The sequence below is a fragment of the Pholis gunnellus genome, assembly GCF_910591455.1.
Source record: "Pholis gunnellus genome assembly, chromosome: 24".
NCBI classification, from domain to species: Eukaryota; Metazoa; Chordata; class Actinopteri; order Perciformes; family Pholidae; genus Pholis; species Pholis gunnellus.
The window spans coordinates 1,104,145-1,123,908 of NC_136551.1; the positions used below are offsets into that span (position 1 = coordinate 1,104,145).

The 19,764-nt window shown below is 43.3% G+C and overlaps 1 protein-coding gene across 1 annotated transcript in view; it reads right to left on the reverse strand.

Annotated features, from left to right (window-relative positions):
- The window catches only part of ahr2 (aryl hydrocarbon receptor 2), a 40,902-nt gene extending 21,343 nt beyond the window's left edge, over window positions 1-19,559 (reverse strand). Inside the window, 2 exon segments of the mRNA XM_079185491.1 lie at window positions 11,338-11,525; window positions 19,100-19,559. Of these exon segments, the coding sequence (XP_079041617.1) occupies window positions 11,338-11,525; window positions 19,100-19,158 (247 nt within the window). The 5' untranslated portion in view covers window positions 19,159-19,559.
- Between the last annotated feature and the right edge of the window lie 205 nt (window positions 19,560-19,764).

The window sequence follows — 19,764 nt, forward strand, 5'->3', positions numbered from 1 at the left end:
ACACACACACACACACACACACCGCTACAGCTGCAGCATTAATACCTGCGGTGTGTGTGTGTGTGTGTGTGTGTGTTTTAGGCTACGGTTTAGTAGTTGTGTTTGAATGTCAGCTGACATCGGGACAAACGCGAGCGCTGAATGTCGACGTTTGATTTGATGAGAAAACGGTGAAAACATTCAGTCGTGGATGTAAAAGTCAAAGTGGAAACAGATCGAAGCTCAAAGTCAAACTACTTGAGTTGTGAAACTGATCTTTATTCAGATAAAAGCGACGCTTCGTCATCTTCCTTCACACCTCTCCGCTGGAGGGGACATCAGATTTATTATATTATTATATTATTTTTGCTTTTGTCTCCTCTGGCGTCCGATCACAGCCGGTGGAGTTTTCTTTGAAGATGTTGACGCAAGGCTTTGACTTTAAACCATCTCGTCTTCTTCCCCTTGTGGCGCATAACCCTATCTTTGATTCCAGAGATTAGGAATATTCCCAGAAACGGAGCAGAGAACAGCTGGGAGACGTGGGAGGTTTTGGGGGGAGGGAGGGAGGGAGGGAGGGTCTGCTCTGAAAGGGTCTTTCTTTTTCATGCTTTGGCTTCAAGTAAGTGAAGAAAAGAGAAGAAGAAGAGAAAGAGAGTAGATGTAGATGATTACGTTGGAGTCTTTGTGTTGTAAACCGTATTTTTTGATCCTGCTGTAATATAACGCTGGTAATATCTCAGTCTGTACATTTGTGAGACTGAGATATTAGTCCCCAAAAAACATTTAAAAAGCGAGACGCAGATGACAGGAAACGTGAAGTGAGAGATGTTCAATTATCTTTTCCTCAAAGTCTATAATTACAAAGAAATAGTTGCTGAAGAATTCACATTTTTTCAGCAGATCAGGTTCCTGCTGCTCTCTGGAAGCTTCCTCCTTCCCTTAATGACCCCACACACACACTCACACTCTCTCCTCGCCGCCAATGTAAACTCTCATTCATAAGGACGGGGGGCGGGGCCGAGACGCTGCCAGTAATTTTCCACCAAACTCACTTCTCTGTCATTAAAACACGACGTGCAGCGCGTGCAGGGGAGTCCCAAAACCTCAGAGCAGCAGCAGCAGCAGCACATCCAGCACATCGCTCCACAGGACCGAGGTTTCGCTTTGCAACAGGTGGACGATCAGTGCACACAATCAGGAATTAAACCCTTTGGCCTTTAAATCACGAGGTGATCGCCCACGCTTTCACAGCACGTCTTTAGACTTTCCATCCCGGCTCACTGACCCAATAGCGCGCCGGCGACGGCTCAAACAACATCCACACGACTAGTCGGTCTAATCTGCAACTATTTAGATCAGCGAGTTATCATTTCAGTGATTTTTCAAGCACAAAATTAAAGAAAATGAATTTTTGATCTTGTCTTAAAGGTGCAGGGAGATTAAAGACAGTACCTTGATGTTCAGGAAACGTATTAAAACAGCTAATATGCTCTTTTTCACTCAAGTTTTACTCATTTTCTGCGTCTACTTTTGCCAGAGCATCTCACTTCTCTCAAGCTTCTCTTGTGAATGTTTGTAATTAATGTTCACTGATGTGTTTCTCTGACTTTGTCTTCACAAAATGTCCGTTTTGTGTCACTTCTCAAAAACAAAGATGACTCAGGGAATACGGATTAACAAAAATAAAGGAAGTTCATCCACAAAGTATCTGTTACCACATCAATCATGACTCAATAAACATTAAGAAAACGTTTCACGAAGCAAAAGACACGTATCGCGATTGATTTATCGCCTCGTTGTTCACAAACGTCTCATCCGTCGACAGGTTATCCAGAGAGAGGAGACGCTGACTTTGACCCACGCGCTGGGGTCCATGAAGGGGAAGTGAAGTCAGGAAGCAGCTTGTTCCTCTGAGGAAAGATCAGCTCAGTAACGCTCTCCTGACTCTGGGAATGTTGGCGCTGTAAACACGCTTTAACGTGACCTTAAATAACATCTTTCCTTCTCTGTTGGAGCTGAAAAACAAGCTGATGTTACACGATCTTCATCAGCAGACGGAGTGCAGCTCGGATTAAAGTGAACCTGTGAGGAGTCTCATCTTCTGGGGAAATGAGTCACTAATGACGGCGTTAACGGTCGACGTGCAGGAAGCTGTGGTCGTTATTCTTAAAGTGTGACTTTTCTACAGAAGATGAAACTCAAACATCATTTTACAGAATGATAAGGAACTTAAAAAGTGGCAAAAAACATCCCTCAGTTCCAAAGAAAGAGGTTTGAGTTGGACTGCAGCAGAAGCATCGAGCTGCATCAACCAGAGGCTCGTTTTATTAACTCGCTGCTGCCCTGAAGCCGTGTTGAAGCTTGAAATCAGCTGCTGCAGACGAATCCTTTTTAGAGCTTTTTCTGCTGCAGGATTCACTTGTTTCACATTTGGTTCTGGCAACGTTTGCTTGATCTTCGCTCTCTATTCTGATCGCACTGGGATGTATCTCAGAGTCCGATTAAACTGCAGGTTTAAACCTGCCGTTTGGCCCCCGGCGGTGGCTGGATCAGAGGTTAGCAGACACCTTTCTCTCCACCACGACTTCGCCCCCGGGCGCTTCCTCCCGCCCCGACTTCCTCTGACAAACATTACTTCCTGTTAGACGCAGAGGAGAGATTAGTCGACGTGTTTTACAGGTTTCCCGAAAGCGCGTGGAGCCCAGCGGAGCTGCATGCCTCGCCAGCAGCACACGCTGCTTTTTTATGAAACGCTGGCCTCTTTAACTTCTCCTGCTGTTTAATTTTCTTCACTATTTCACGTCAATGTCATCCATGACGCACTGTCAACCATCTGTCCAAGCTTGTGCTTCAGAGGTGGTGTCGTCTCACAGAGAGGGCAGAAAGCCTCCGTTGGGTTTCACTTTGTGCTCTGTGGTTTTGGGATTCTTACTTTCAACAGAAACTGTCTCTGTTGAACGTGTAAACACACACACACACACAAACACACAAGTCGGTTTAGGTCCAGAGTGTGTGTGTTGATGTCTGACTGACAGCTACCTAAAGCAACGCACTCTGCGTTCAGAGCTGTGAATTCTGGGAAACCAAAAGCCGAGCGAGCGTTTAGTCACCGAGATGAAAAGAGACGGCCGCCGTTTCATTGTTTGCCAGTTTTATGATGCGTGAAAGAAACACGTAAACAACATCATGGCAGGAAAAACAGAGTGAGCCTACCAGTAAGAGATGATGTCACCGATAGGACAGAAGGATAGACAGCGAGGAAAGGAGTCGAGCATGTGCCATTGATTAGAAGAGCTGGACTGAACATTAAACAGCAGCAGATATATATATTTCTAATCTGTGTAAAACAAAAAAACAGCTTGTTATAAAACAAAAAGCATCCAATGTGACGTCAGTCTGTTGTTAAAGCTGCACTCCAAAGAGAAAATGTTCTACAGGACTCCATTACCCAGAGGGAACACCACCTAAATAAGCATTAAAACGTAATGAATGCGTAAACATCTGTAGCTCCGCCCCCAAAGAAGAGCAAACGTAAACAGGAAGTTATATTTACAGATGTAAGTATTTGTGTCTTTTTAAAATGCAAGACGTCATTTACTCGTTTAGTCAAAATGTCCTTTTAAATTTATTATAATAATACTAACTTTATATATATATATATATATATATATATCACTTTTAAAAATAGTTTGCAGACAAAGCACGCAAAAGCAACGCAATAGAACAGAAAACCGATAAAACTGCACTTAGTGACTTTATAATCTTGCAATTTTTTGAAATTTTTTGAGTTTTTTAAATGTATTTTTGAACCTACGAACACACCGTCGTACTCTCGTCACAGCGTAGGAGAACACATGAACGTGTAACTGCGTGAGCAGAACTCTGGACCCGCTGTGGATGAATCAGTCGTCACATTGGTTTCGGTGTGAAGTTCAATAAATAAAAGGCGTAGAAGAAGAATGCCTTCATTCATGACAGCGGATTAAAGGTGAATCCCAGAGACAAAGAGCATGTTTCTGCACGCACACACACACACACACACACACACACACACACACACACCAGATGCCTGTGCAGGTTCCTACACAACCGCCATGTTTGCTGTGTTTTGACTGCGATCCTGCACACAGAGGGTCTGCAGGTCCGATGATATCACACTGGAGACGAACGAGAACTCCCTCCAGCACAAAGAACGTCTCTGCTCTTCATCATTGATCGCTCGCACATTGTCTGCTCTCTGATTGGCCGGTTCCTCACATTGTTCCTCCCTTTTCTTCTCGCCTCGTATTTTCTTTCATCGTGTCGACAGAACCGGTTTGTTGCGGCGTTTTCAAAAGGTCTCTCTGTTGGACTTTCTGTCCGTCCTGCCAATAGAAATATTGATACTGGTACAAACCAGTTCTCTCGTCTTCTCTTTGCCTTCTTCCTCTTCCGTGAAAGTGGATAAAGTAGAAGCAATGGCCGCAACAATAAAAGAAAGCCTCTCACACTGCTGGTTAGAGTAAACCTTTTACCGGAGCCAAAATATAAATACTTTATTAATTCATATGAATTAATTAAGTCTAGAAAGTGTCACGAGTCCCAGACGTCCAGGTGATGTCTTCATCTAAACATCAGCCACATATGCTGTTGTTTTATGTCATAAACAGACATAAACAAATTGTTAAATGTATTTAAAAAGATGATCATGAGGTCAAAATGCTGTGGCAACACGACAGCTGTCCAACGTGAACTTTATTTCATGTTTATGAGGCGGGAAATGTTTCTTATGATCTCTGTAAGTCTCTAATATTCCGGGTGTTCCTTACGCAGCCTTACGTGACTCAAACTGTGATTTAGCTTCACAGCATCTCTTCGGTTAAACCCGCCATCTGTTTCCTGACGGCGGTGAGCCGGCGTGGGAGTCCTGCCAAGGCAGTGAATCTGCAGCAGGACCTACTCGTGTTTTTTTTTTTGTACCGGTTTGTGTCTGTCGACGCCTCGTATCAGAGCTGTCACTCCGACGGCAGGAAGAGAAAGAGGGGAAGACGTCCAGGCACAAAGTCCACACTCCCATGATTCCCGTCTCGTGGCTGGAGATGATTACGCCGGATTTATTTCTCATGTCTTCATACGTGCTCGCACATCATTTCTTATTTAACGTTTTAGAAAGCAGGTCAGATCTGACACCTATTTTAGGTCAATTTAAGGGTTAAACCCGCTGAACCCAAAGCAGTTTCAGGACGTGTTTTGTGTTGAAGTTCTGCTCCTCTATGGAAACAGACTTCAAACATGTCTTCAGTGCAGAATAACACAGTTACAATGACTTCAATCATTACCATGCTGGAATAAACACGTAGGCTCTACGTGCCATAGATATTAAACTATTTACATTTCTACAGCCTCTCCTCTCCTCTCTGTGTTCAGCAGCCTGAAGTTCAGTGACGTGTCTGTCGGTCTCAGATGAATCAATCGTAGCTTAATAGTTGCGCTGAGGAACTCACAATGTAACGTTTTTTACACAATCTGTTTAAAGCAAACGGTTTATTTGTGACACGACTTTAAATGAGACACGTAGAATAAAGTATCACCGTTTTAGGCTTTGTTTATGTTGCTTTTTCTGACTGAAGCGTTCGTCACACGTGATGTGTTCAAGGACCGTCCGTAAACGGTGCAGTTTTTGCAGTTTTGTCGATAGTTTAAAGGAAACGGGCTTTTTGAATCCGTTTTGAGGTTCAGAGGGTTTGAGGGTGAAGATAGGATTGTTTTTTTATAGTGCATGTTCTGCTTTTACACTCTTTAAACCTCACGTGTTGAATTAGTCAACAGCAGCTCAGATAATTAACTGCTTCTGTCATTTATCACGTAAATCAACAAATGCTTCTCAGCTTTGCTGCTTTTCTGTTGTTTTGACCGTTTATTAGACAAAACAAGCCATTTAACAGCATCGCCTTTTAATTATGTTTAACAAGTTAGAGACTCAATTTATCAACCGAATAATGGAAATAAACCAACTTTACAGACATAAACTCCCAAAAAGCCGCTGCTCAGCGGTCCCGAGGGTTCAGAAGGAGGAAGCTCGGCTTCAACCTGCAGGAAAACCGACTGAAACGGTCCGACTGGAAACACATCTGGAAAAAGCATGGAGGACGAGGAGAAAATACAGAATGTGTAACAAAGAGAAAAGTCTGTGTACATGCATGAGTGTGTGTATGTGTGTGTGTGCTTCCTGAGGCCCAGCAGAGGAGGGAAGTTCAGCCGAGCTATTATAAGACCACAAATCAGGGCTCTCCACAGTCAGAACGCTCCTCTGCCGGGGCCTCATCAACAGCACAATGAAGTCTGAGACAGAGAAATAACATCCACTCTGCAGGAATGTGGAGGAATGTGGCAACCTCAAGCTCTCCTCCCTCATCAGAGACTTTCACGGCAATTATTTCATTGATCAAAAGGAGCGAACAAAGAGGAGCCGAGGTCTGAAGCTGCCTCTTCACGTTTTCTCATGTCATTTATCTGCGAGTGCAGGAAATGTTTTCTCACCCTTCACTTCGTCAGTGAAGGATGTCAACAAGTCAAACTATTCAGCAGAAAGAAAGAAAAACGTCTTCACTTTGGATGAAGTGAGATTCCTGCACTGTCTCTTTGAGTCATTTTACATCTCTTTGTGGTCATTTTATGTCTTCTTATGGCTGTTTTGCATATTCTGTAGTCATTTTGCATCTCTTAGTGCTTGTTTGTGCATCTTTTTGTGGTTGTTTCGCGTCTCCTTGTGGTCCTTTTGTGTCTCTTCGTGGTTGTTTTGCATGTTTTGCAGTCATTTTGCATCTCTTTCAGCTTGTTTTGTGTCTCTTTACGGATGTCGTGCATCTTTTTCTCGCAATTTTGTGTCTCTTTGTGGTCATTTTACATCTCGTTGAGCTCGTTTTGTGTCTTTATACTGTATATATAAACAATAGTAGAGCAAACGTGTTTTAAAAGTAATTCCAGTGACAGGCCGGAAGAACATGTTAAGTTCTGCATATGAGGAAAGAAGAAACCAAAGAACAGGAGACAGACAGACAGACTGTGAGGATAAAAACAGAGCTGTGTCTGAAGATGAGAGGTCTGGTTCAGAAAGGGTCGAACAATGGCGGCGTTGTGAGCGCCGGCCATGGGATCGAACCCCCGGGTGTTTCCCATCGGCCCGTCTCTCGCGGCCCCGGGACAGACGGGGACGAGAGGACGAGAGGACGGACACAGAGCGTTCCTTTCTCAGCCACATCCTGCCGGAGCGACGCGCCCGGCCTGGCCTTCCCATGAGCCTTTACACTCCCGGGTCGTCTTTGTTCAGTGAGGGGCATGCTGGGAAATCCACCGTCAGACCCCGACTGGTGTGTTTTGGTAAGGCCGCACAATCACAATGAGGGATTCACCGAGGCCGCAGACACTGAGAGCGTCTTTATGTCTCACAAACGGACTCTTTCTCCGTCTTTCGAATGAACGTCTGCTCAGATTTCATTCTTTGATTTGATAGTTCCTGCTTTAAATCACATTTTAGACCATTTTATTGAGGCAAAAGCTCTCGAGCAACAGCTTAAAGCAACAACTTTGTCTTTTTTGGAATGAAAAACATATTCACATACTTAACAGTCACAGAAGACGTTGGTATAGCATATACTCTGAGCTATTAGTACACATTTTAACACAATATAGAAACTATTTTTCTTCCTGATAAGCTGCAGAACGTTGTCTCTTTGTTGATCTCAGCCGCGCTTGGAGCATTTTAATGTTTTTCTATCGTCCGCATCCTTAATTCAACCTGCTCTGATTGGCTTTCATTTGGTTTTGCAGCATTTAACCAATGCAGATGTGTTTCGATGCTACTTTAATGCTCCTTTGCAGGAATCTATCCATCCGTTGTCCTGTTGGTTAGCCTGTGTTTAACTGACAGCGGAGGACGCACGTCTCTGTTGGCGAACACGCCAGGCTTTCTCAGCCCTCGGAGGTCTTGTGGTTTCGTCCGGATTCCTCATGAGGAATAATCTAATTGAGAAACTCCCGCTGGCGTCTGGACGGAGAGGCCACACACACAGCAGCACAGCGCAGCGTCACCGGCTCACAAAGGAGACGTTCATGGCTGTGCTTCGGGAAAACGACAAAAGTGATGAAGACGCAGCGCTTGTATGTTTAGTTTTTAGAACTTAGAGCTTTCTAAATTTGGGCTTCGTCCACATTTTGTTCCTCTGCGTGAATCACAGTTTAGTCAAAGTGCAGAATCATCTGCAAAAATGTCAACATGACGAAGACAAAGATCCTTAAATCACGTGTTTTATGTGACAGGCTTGTGTTTTCATTATCGATCGATCACTAGTCTCCAAACTGGGATCTAAGGATGTGAAAGCATTTACTGTTCTCATCAAACGTTGAGTTATTTCATCATCTACAGAAAAGAAAGGTGCAGAAACTATTTCTAACTACTTACTGAACAAAAATGTGTAAAAACCACAACAAACGATTCATCGATTGTCAAAAAAACCCATTTCTACCAACTCTACTGTTGTTACACGACGGTAACCAAGCTGCTCTCTGTCATGTGGACGTCTGGACTACAGCAGCTGTGTTGCATCAGCGTCAGTATTACCTTTTTAAATCAGCTTGTAAAACTTAATTTTATGGAGTTGCTGTGACACGATGTCTTTTATTTTATTGTCTTCACTGTTATTTTTGACTCCTTGTCCTCGTCCTTTTATCTCGAGCTGCCCTCTCCACTTTCCTGTCTTTGAGCTCTGCTTTTATGTGAATGTTTAAGTGCTTTATATACTTTTATATTCAATGTTTCAAAAGCTGCTTAAACAAATAAGATGTATTATCACAATTAGGGAGCAGCAGATATAAAGAGAGAGAGAAATATCGTTCTGAACTCATCAAAATATCCGATTTCCACAGAGAAAACTCACATTATGAAATAAACATGAGTAAAGAAACAAGCCTCAAACGGGACGATCACATGCAGGACAATGGAGGTCTGATGCGTCCTGAGAGTCCTTTGAAGCCGGACAGAAGAGGTAAGAAGAGGTAAGATCGAGCGAACAGGCCTCCCGGCTGCAACAACAACCCGGAGTCCTGCAGCGTTTGTTTGAGGCGGAGGAGCTGTGAACTTCAGACGTACGAGCCGAGGAGGAAAAAGGGGGCCCCCGGGGTGCTGCAGGGGCCCGCCAACAGGAAATGGGTGGGGCTCGGCGGGAGGGAGAGCGTACGAGGAAGAAGTGTACGTATGTGTCCTCAACAGTCAGATCTATGTCCTCCTCATGAAGCGTCTCTAAGAAGAGAATCACTGGCTGCGGGGCGAAGCTGCAGGAAGTCAGATCATCATTCATTTGTATATTTCTGTGAGCTTTTCAGAATAAAAGGGTGTCACCTTCCAGAGAAACGGCACCGAGCGAGGATGAGATCAACGCAGCTGCCACAGCCGACACATTCAGTGTGGTTACGGAGCTCCACATTGAGCAGAAACATCAGTTTATATGGAAGCTTTAAAGCTCTTTACGCTCAATTTAAACTTGGTTTTATGTTGGAAAAACGTCCGGTAGTCGAGCGGTTAAGATGCATCCTTCATAAATCTTCTCCACTATCACCATCGAACAAAGGCAAAAACTATAATAAATGATCTCAACAATCGCCAAAACTACATCGTTTATCCAAACAAGAAGCTGTAAAAACCGTCAGTGTCTTCAGGTTCTCATCTTTCTGACGGTCCTTGAACACACCGTGTGTGAGGAACGCTTCCATCAGAAAAAGAAGCCAAAGCGAAGCTTAGAATTGTGATATTTTAATGAAAAACATTTTATTGACATGTTTGAGTTCTCTCTACTTGAAGCTATGATTGTTCTGTTTCCATAGACTTTTTTTATTGCAGTAAAAAATCAAGACCACAGAGAGAAAAATGCCCCAAAACTGCTTTGGGTTTCAGAAGGATGAATAAAAAGTGTCAAAGTTTGATATAAAATGTACTTCTCAAAGTCGTAAAACTAAGAAACGCAACGCTAAATCCACCTTTTGAGTTAGTAAATGATATTTACAGTCACTTTATTACAGTTTGAACTGACTTTTTACAGTGTGTGTCTGTGTTTGAATGCATTTTTTATTCTGTAAAACAGAGTGTTTAATTGGCTCTTTAAGTTCATTTTGTGTAACATCTGGTTTTTAACCCTTCGTTCAAATAATGTAAGTTATTCCTGCTTCTTCTCTTCACTGTATTGTAGGGCTTAAGTTTATCTACATTACTAAAAACACGTTGTTGCTCTCAACGATTAAAAAACTCTTCTTTGAAAATAACAGCGCTGAACGCACGACCTCGCCCCTCACTGCCGGTGTGCTTTGAGAGAAACCAGACTCCAAACACATTTGTTCAGCCGACACGAAGCGACCAACGCTGCCAAATAATTGATGACTCCGGAGCAACGGGCAACGGGTCTGTTTCCTTTGGCAACAGGTCGAGGCAACTTAACAAGGCGCTGTTTCTACAGATGCTCGTGTATCAAAGAGGCAATGAGTCCGTGTTTTTAGAGCGCAACACGTCTGCAGGGGGTTGATCAGGTTGTTCGTCAACGCCAGTGACTCATTGATTACTCATTTCTGGCTCCCTTTGCAGCCGCTTTCAGAACAAAAAGCCTCTTTGATTCCAGAGACGAACGCCTCGGTTTCGAGCCAATAAAGCGAAACGCTTGAGCGGTTTTTATTATTCCCGTATTCAAGACGGGAGATTGATCACCTCCTCACAAGACGTTCCTGCTGGATCGTCTCGCTTTTTCTAGAAACATGACCATATAGGTTGTGCCTGGTATTCACACGCTGCACATCAGCAGCTGTACTGTAGGCTTCACGCCTCCTGTTGAAGAGGAGGTCAGCTCCAAATATACGGAGAGCCAGAAGGGCCAAATTTCACAGTCACTGATTTAGCCTCTCGGCTGAATGCATACAGGATGTTTGTTCCCATGATCCTCTCTGGTTTAGGACGCCTGCTGAAACTAAACCTGGTGAACGAATAGTCTGAGAATAAACTCTATAACTCACATTGAGTTCATAAAATGAACTGTGATGACTGTGATTAACCAAAAGATTGATAATCTACAAAAAGAACTTGCGGCGCAAGAGCAAATAAAAATGTTCTTCAGACTCAAAACCCTCGAGAAACGTTTGTGCAACCGCAGCGAGACATTGACAACTTCCAGTTGCATGTCTGAATAAATGAATATCCAGAAAACCCTTTTAGATTCAGCATGCATGAAGTCCCAACTTAACTCAACCTTATTAAATACCTGCATGTCTTACTTACTGTCTGAATAAAGCTGTGGGGAATAAGAAGTCACCTTCAGGACACGAGAGAACGTCACTCACCGTTGAAGAAGCTCTTCACCTTCAGGTAGCCGACGCTGAGGCGGAGCACCGACAGCTTGTCCAGCCGAGCCCGGACGTCCTCGGTGAAGGGCAGCAGGCTGGTGAGCTTGTCCAGCTCGCCGTTGAGCCGGTCGCGGTGCCGCTTGGACGGGTTGGACTTGATGCCATCGGGAGGTGGCGGTTTGGGTCTGTGGATGCAGAAAGAAGACGTTAAAAATACAAGAACAAAAGATTTAAAAAAAAGGAGCTTCACACACTGACGGAGGAGAAAAGGGTAGAATATGTTACTGATTCAGAAAGGTCACGAGAAGTATTACAAAGAAGCTCGAGGCTGAATCAGTGCTACAGCAGCTGGGATGAAGTGAGACGGATTACACACTCCAGGTCTGCACACTTATCTATGCTCCTGCAAACAAATGTTTAAAGCACTGGAGCCACTTTTACAACCCAAATATATTCTATTTATAACAGTATGTAGTTTTAAGAAGAAGAAGAAATCATCTGGAGTGAAACCTTCCTCAAATGAATGCATGAAATTAACATAAAGACGATATTTCCATCACGTTTGACTTGCATATTTTTAATTACGTCCTCTTCTTCTGAAGCCTGATGTTCACATAACAGTAGAGGATTGAAACGTGCATTCGTTCCCTTTTTCTTTTGCAGATTTTTCTGGAAATTTGCATATAATTTGCACTTCATTTGGATGGAAACTTGGCTTTTGCAGCATCCCATGTTGTGGAAAACATGATATCCTATGATACAAAAGTATTTCCTGTGTGAATAATAAGCATCAGTATAAACAAACCCGTCTTTCCACACATGCACGACTGCAATACTCATATTTTTATATCCATAACCTGCTTAACACTGGGCGTGATAAGCGACTTGTGCAGAGATGTAAATAAACCGTCTCTTTGTCTCTTTGTCTCTTTGGCTGCAGATCAGCGCCGTCGGGCCGTCAGGTGGAGCGGCGCAGCAGAAAGCCGGTCTGTGTCTGTGTCTGCAGCCGAACCCCGGTGACCGGCTGTAAAACCCGGCGGCTTCTCGTCTGTAACTCAAACCAGACCTCCGCTGCACAGAGGGGCTTTTCTGTTTCTCGTCCCAGAGAAGGTGTGAAGCCGTGGAGCACCTCAGACCGGCCCAGGAGATGCCTCTCCGTCACACCCACCTCTGGTTCTTAACAGGTCGAAGGAGCTCTGCTGTGATCTTCACATTGGTCTGGTTTCACCACAGTCTGATATCTGATCAACGCTGGAGAAACAGGGACTTTTTGTGTCTGTTTGTTGCTTCATTTTGCATTTTACACCCTTTCATTTTCGTTTTTAATCAGTTTTTATTTTCATTTATTTCCAAATAAGCACTGAAAACAAAAACAAACCAGAAATACCAGAGTAGAGACAAGCTCTGCTCTCGATGATTCTCATCACAAGTCCTCTTTACTTCTGCTTTCCACTTGAAGAAAACATACTAAAGTTTCCAGATCATGTCTGACTTCTGGTTTCCCCTCTTAATGAATCTTTGAACTGCAGCTGATCACATGACAGTCACCCTTCCCCCAAAATGAAACTGTACAGAAATTTCTGGTTTAATCCTGTAAAATATGAAGATTTCCTGCTTTAGTTTGTCTTGCACGACAGTAAATTATATATTTTTTAGGCCAAGTTCTTTGTTTATTTGACAGATGCAACACACAATGTAGAACTCAGTTCTTCTCTGTGTCTTGCACAAGAACCCTTTAGCAGAGCATCTGGTTGTTGTGGGAGTTGAACCGGTGACCCTCCAGTTACAGGTCGGCCTCACACAGAGCAGCTGCATGTCTGCTGCTTCTCAAGTTAAATCAGGTTCAGATGTTGCTGCTGATGACTCCGCCGGGGATTTTTTTTTTTGTAGGTCAGGTGAGGCCAGTGTGAGCTAGCTCTGTGTGTGTGTACACCTGCATACCTGCATACCTTCAAGGCCCCGTGACCTCTGACCTCCACACTACTGAGCGCTGCAGTCGCCACAATGTGCAGAAAACATTGAGCAACGTAAAAACCGCTTCAGCAACTAGATTTACCAACTAGAGTGTGGAAATAGTTAGTCTTGAAGAGAGAGAAACTTCTCTTTCCAGCACTGAATTTAAAAACAGCCCAAACTTGGACCAAAATGTGCAGAAAGAAATAACGCAGTTTCTTGCCATTTGTGTCTTTTAACAGCAGCGATATCGTAACTGTGAGCGTTAATATCAAACTTTAAAGTGCTTTGGTTAGTATTTCATAGTGAGCTCTGAACACAGTATCTGGATTCTATTTTACTAGAAACACTCTGATTAAAACAGGAATTGAATGCAGAACGAGCTCTCTCCTCAGCAACCGCTCCAATAAAAAGACATTTTAATGAAATGTGAACAGCTGGGGTTTTATTTGCTGATCTTAATCCTAACTTTTACAGTTTTAACTGCCTCTAAAAACACCAATAAGAGGAAGAAACAATACATGTCTGCACCAAAATGTAGCTTCAAATGTGGTCGAAGAAAGAAGTCTGCTGCAAAATATGTGACATTTAAATGAAATATAACAACAAGTCTGGTAAAAAACAACAGAAATGTGAAGAAAATACATTTCAGACTAAATATAACAGCAGTGTTGAGTGCAAACAAACCTGCAAACTTTACTTGCAAAAGCATGATTTCACACTTTAAATGTCTTTCTTGTCATGTTTTTAACTGTTGAAAGTCTAAAAAGGTTGCGAGCTGAAAGCCTGAACTGTAGCATAAATGTGTAAGATGTGCCCCCCCCCCCTCCTGTTAATAAGACATCTGTTTCCAATAATTCTCCAGAAACATATCTGAAATCGAGGCGAGATGTTATCGCTGCATTCCTGACGGCACAACTCGCTGCAAGAACAATGAGCAGCCAGTGTTGTTGCTTCTCCTTTTATCTGCCAAATCTGCCCTGGAAGGGGCGTGTATATATTTATATATATATATATAAATATAGATGTGTGTGTGTGTGTGTCTGTGTTGAAAAAACACTCCCCTGCGTTCACACAAAGGCACTTTGTCTCCGACGGGCCAACGACACCTTTGCAGAACAAAAGAAACTAAATACGATGTCCGTTCCACTGCTGGAGGTTTTGATACGGGACAAACAAAACACAAGAGGAGCATCAGCGCTCGATATCAAGCTCAGGGAGTCGTTATAACGCTCAGGGAGTCGTTATAACGCTCAGAGAGTCGATATCAAGCTCAGGGAGTCGTTATAATGCTCAGAGAGTCGATATCAAGCTCAGGGAGTCGTTATAATGCTCAGAGAGTCGATGTCAAGCTCAGGGAGTCGTTATAATGCTCAGAGAGTCGATATCAAGCTCAGGGAGTTGTTATAACGCTCAGAGAGTCGATATCAAGCTCAGGGAGTTGGTCTAAAGCTCAGTGAGTCGTTATAGAGCTCAGAGAGTCAATATCAAGCTCAGATAGTCGATATTAGGTTCAGAGAGTCGATAGAAGGCTCATAGAGTCGATATAAAGCTCAGAGAGTCATTATAAAGCTCAGAGAGTCAATATAAAGCTCAGGGAGTCGTTATAAAGCTCAGAGAGTCAATATAAAGCTCAGGGAGTCGTTATAAAGCTCAGAGAGTCATTATAAAGCTCAGAGAGTCAATATAAAGCTCAGGGAGTCGTTATAAAGCTCAGAGAGTCGATATAAAGCTCAGAGAGTCATTATCAAGCTCAGGGAGTCGTTATAAAGCTCAGGGAGTCGTTATAAAGCTCAGGGAGTCGTTATAAAGCTCAGAGAGTCATTATCAAGCTCAGGGAGTCGTTATAGAGCTCAGAGAGTCGTTATAGAGCTCAGAGAGTCATTATAAAGCTCAGAGAGTCGATATTAGGCTCAGAGAGATATCAGAGCCGATATTACAGGATTGAAGCTTCGATGCTAAATAAGTGTTGAATTGTGTCTTAAATCACATTTAAACTTGATCTTTTACATGTGAAGCACTTTGAATGGCTTTGTGGTTAAATGTTTTGTTTTGACAACATCATAAATTAAAGCACACTGTGGTTTTGGACAGACTATACAGTTTCTGGGATGTTGGGGGCGCATTAGGGAGCTGATTTAACTCAGAGTGTGTTTAAATTCACTTCCTGTCGTTTTATTTGTTTCTGTTATTCTCTTCCTCCAGTAGCCCATCAGCACAGAACTCCTCTGCAACTATTTTGACAATGGTTTAAGTCACTTTAAATAAAAGCAGCTTTGTTTTGAGAACAATTAAATACCTGACAATCAAGGTACTTGACGTATATACTCGGAGTACGCCGAGTACCCAAACACAGGAAGTAACCACCTACACAATAAAACCGCACAAAACCAAACATCGCTGAGTTCTGATGTCGTACCGTCTGGGGAGTGAAGCGAGACTGTCACATGTCAGCCGTAAGAGAAACGGCTACAAATCAGCATGACATCTGACCAAAGTCCTCTCTATCTAACACACTTGTGTACTTTAAGCCAGTTTTATTTTGGTTTGTTGTTACAGGTCCCTGAATTCATACTAAGTTTCACCTGAAATGCTGCAGCATGCAATGACTTCTGTGCCCAAAAGCCAACTTAACTGGTCCGCACAGAGCCTGAAGCTCAGCTCAAAGCCGTAGAAGCTCGAGCAGAGACAGAACAGTGGAATAATATGAATTCTACTTTTGTCATTCAGCCTTTTTATGCATGAACAAATGAACTTAACTGAAAGAGAAATCACGGCACGATGGAGGTTGTTTCTTTTGGCTTTTTGCAGAAAGACAAAGAACCAACAACACTATAAGAGAGCTACAGTAATCAGATTACTCTACTATCCATTCCTAACATCAACCCGATACTCGCCCAGGTGTACACACGTCCACATACTGTTGGCCGTGCATCAACATCTTCCTGTTTGTCTCTCACACACACACACACACACACACACACACACACACACACACACACACACACACACACACACACACAACAATCCCCGTGAATTTAAATGCTCTCCTCGTACAACAGTGTCAACATGAAGGTAAACTGCCTCAGGGGAGGCTGCTGCGAACCGCCTCTAGACCTGTCTGTGTGTTAAATTGTCTCTCACACACACACACACACACACACACACACACACACACACACACACACACACACACACACTCATAACTCACACACCATTTCCCAAACAAAAAGAAAAAAGAAAGGAAAGATAAACTCCCTGGGAGCGAACATGGCAGAGTTATGTAAGCGTTTGCGTGACACAGAACTATGTTAATTTGTGTTGAGGGAGGAAAGAAACAACCCCCCCAAAAAAACACCCAGAGAGAGAGAGAGAGAGAGAGAGAGGGAGAGAGGGAGAGAGAGAGGGAGAGAGAGAGAGAGAGAGAGAGAGGGAAGGAAAGACAGGAAAAATAAGTATGTTGTGGAAGCCGGAGGAGGAGGAGGAGGAGGAAAAACACACAGCGAGTCTCAGATTACGCCATCCTCCCTCCCTCCCTCCCTCCCTCCCTCCCTCGTGGAAACATAGCGTGAGAGCGCTCTCGCTCCACGTCCTGATTATGATTAATGCAGGTAGTACCACACACACACACACAGAAACCACGGTTCTGGCCGTGGTTCTCTGCTTAGTCCTGTGGTTCTGTACGGGGCGGTTAACACTCCCCGTCTGGCTTGTTAAAGGAAAAAAATCACAACTTCACTGTGAGGAAGACTGGGAGGCTCAGAGCAGCTCTCACTGTAATGTTCTGAAAGGGTTCTTTACAGAACCGCGAAGGGTCCAGGAAACCCCATTTCTGCACGGTGCTTTGGAGAACTGTTCTTTACGGCACTGAGGTGGATCTTAAAGGAAATATTAAGGCATGCTGCCCTGGAGAACATCTCCAAAACATTTATTTACAGCATCATAAAGGGTCTAAGATAAACGGACAGAGCGTTTTATAGCACCACGAAGGGTCTAAGAGGAACCCTCTGGCATGGTGCTTCAGATCATTTCTCCAGACGGTTCTTTATAGGACTATAAAAGGTTTCCTGAGACCACATGTAGGGTCTCTCTCAAGGTTCTCTGCAGCACCATTAACGGTCCATAACAAACTATTTCTCAATTAGTTCTGAGAGTCTAAAGGCCCCTTTACCAAGGTGCTTCACCACTGTTAAGGTTCTAAGGAGAACACTTTGTCTGTGGTGCTTTCCAATACTTCCGCAGAAGGTTCTTTAAAGCTCTACTTATGGTTTGAAACCACAAAAATGCAATGGAGAACTTTAAAACAGAACTTTGGTGAATAGTTTACAGCAGCATCAAAGGAACTTTGAGCACGGTGCATTAAGGAACCCCTCCAAAAAAGGTTTTTACAGCACCTTTAAGGGTCTAGTTGGCACCATTTGAGCATGGTGCATTAAGGAACCCCTCTAAAAAAGGTCATTACAGCACCTTTAAGGGTCTAGGCACCATTTGAGCACGATGCATAAAGGAACCCCTCCAAAAAAGGTTTTTACAGCACCTTTAAGGGTCTAGTTGGCACCATTTGAGCATGGTGCATTAAGGAACCCCTCTAAAAAAGGTCATTACAGCACCTTTAAGGGTCTAGGCACCATTTGAGCATGGTGCATTAAGGAACCCCTCTAAAAAAGGTTTTTACAGCACCTTTAAGGGTGTAGTTGACACTATTTGAGCACGGTGCATTAAGGAACCCCTCTAAAAAAGGTTTTTACAGCACAGATAAGGTTCTCTGAAGAACAGTTTGTTATAAACAACAGTTATAAAAAGCGCCCTCTGTGCACAAAAAGCATTTTTTCTACCGTACATCAGACCCTGGAGAATCTTTGATTCTGGCGCTACAGTATGGTGGTTCTCAAACTGTGCTTGGGGCCCTCCAGGGGGTCTCGAGGGAGATTTCAGGGAAAAACAAGAGGCAGTTTAAATATACAGTCAAAAATAAACTCATAAGAATGTGGCACGATGATTATAATGATGAAGGGATTTCCTTTTGTTCCTCCCCGCCTACAGAGCACACTCAAACAATAACTCTTAATAATAACTTAATAATAAATTCAATACATCGACTCAAACGCACAAATTTCAGAAAATGTGCACGGGTGAGTTTGGGAAGCCCAGCTGTCTCCGATGGTATAATTAGATTTAAATATTCCTTTATTTTCCATGCTGCAGAGGCCTGCAGGGCTGTTGGACTTCAGCACCCACCTGGGTCTGGCTGGCCAACATTGCATAACCACAGCAGGGAAAATAGACTTTATTGCCTTTATTCATTCAGCACAAAGTAGCTACTATTGCAAACACAGGGTGCAACTTATAACTACTCTTATTACCATGTAACAACGGCTTTAATGCACACGGTCACACTCCACGGGAGATGTTTGCACAGCTGTAACCACCTATAGAAATACCATATCTGCTTTATATAACGTGTATTATTAATATATATGTATATATTACTGCAATAAAAGCATCAGAAACGTATTAATGCATTGTGTTTTTTTATGGAAACACTATGAATATATAACAAACTGAACCACAAGCAATGGTAGTATTGGTGTAGTGCAGTAAAAGTACAATAGGCAGTACAATAGTGACTCAGAGCGACTTCAGGAATATCACGAGTATTAAAGAAGAAATACGATCAGAAAGTACAATAAAACTATTGCACACAAGTATATTCTGTACCACTATGAGGTAGACACACTATGAGGTCTGATATGAATAGTACAGTGATTACAGTGACTTGTGTTTGAGTTTATGGTTGTTTACTTACATTTTCTGGACCGGCTTCTTCCGTTTCTTCGCTGCGTAAAGCGCCGTGTTCGCCAGCATGGTGAACTCAGACAAAGTAAAGGGCTAAAGAATAAATTTAATAAAAGTGTCTTTATCCCGGTTATTCGTGGACACGTTACCAGCTCCACATCGGTCACCTTACATCCCTCAGAGAAACAATAACCGATAAAACAAAGTATAAAAGAAGCGACCGTAAAATCCCCCTGACGTCAGTCCTCGGTTGGTGTGCGTCTCGTGCGCCACTGAGCCAAAAAGTACCCACTTTTTGAGTGCTTTAGTTGCTGCAAACGCCAGCGAGACGTTGGCTAACTTCCACAACTGTTGTATTATAATACACACGCATAAGTATTTCCACACCGATTTACCGCAAACACCGTGACTTTTACGCGTTGAAAGAAAAAGGTCCTCGGAGGCGTTTTTACGTAAAGTCCTCCGCCTGCGCGTCACCCTCGTTGTGTGATTTGACAGGGCTGCTGCTGCTCGTGCTGGTGCCGTGCGCGCTCCCGCGGTGTACCCGTGTGACACTGTAACGCGAGAGCAGACGTTTTCTTAAGGTGGACTGATTTGTGGGCCAACTGAGACTCACACCGCAGACCGGGAAAGACCGGAAAAGTGCGTTCACACCGGGCAGACCTTAAGGAGGAG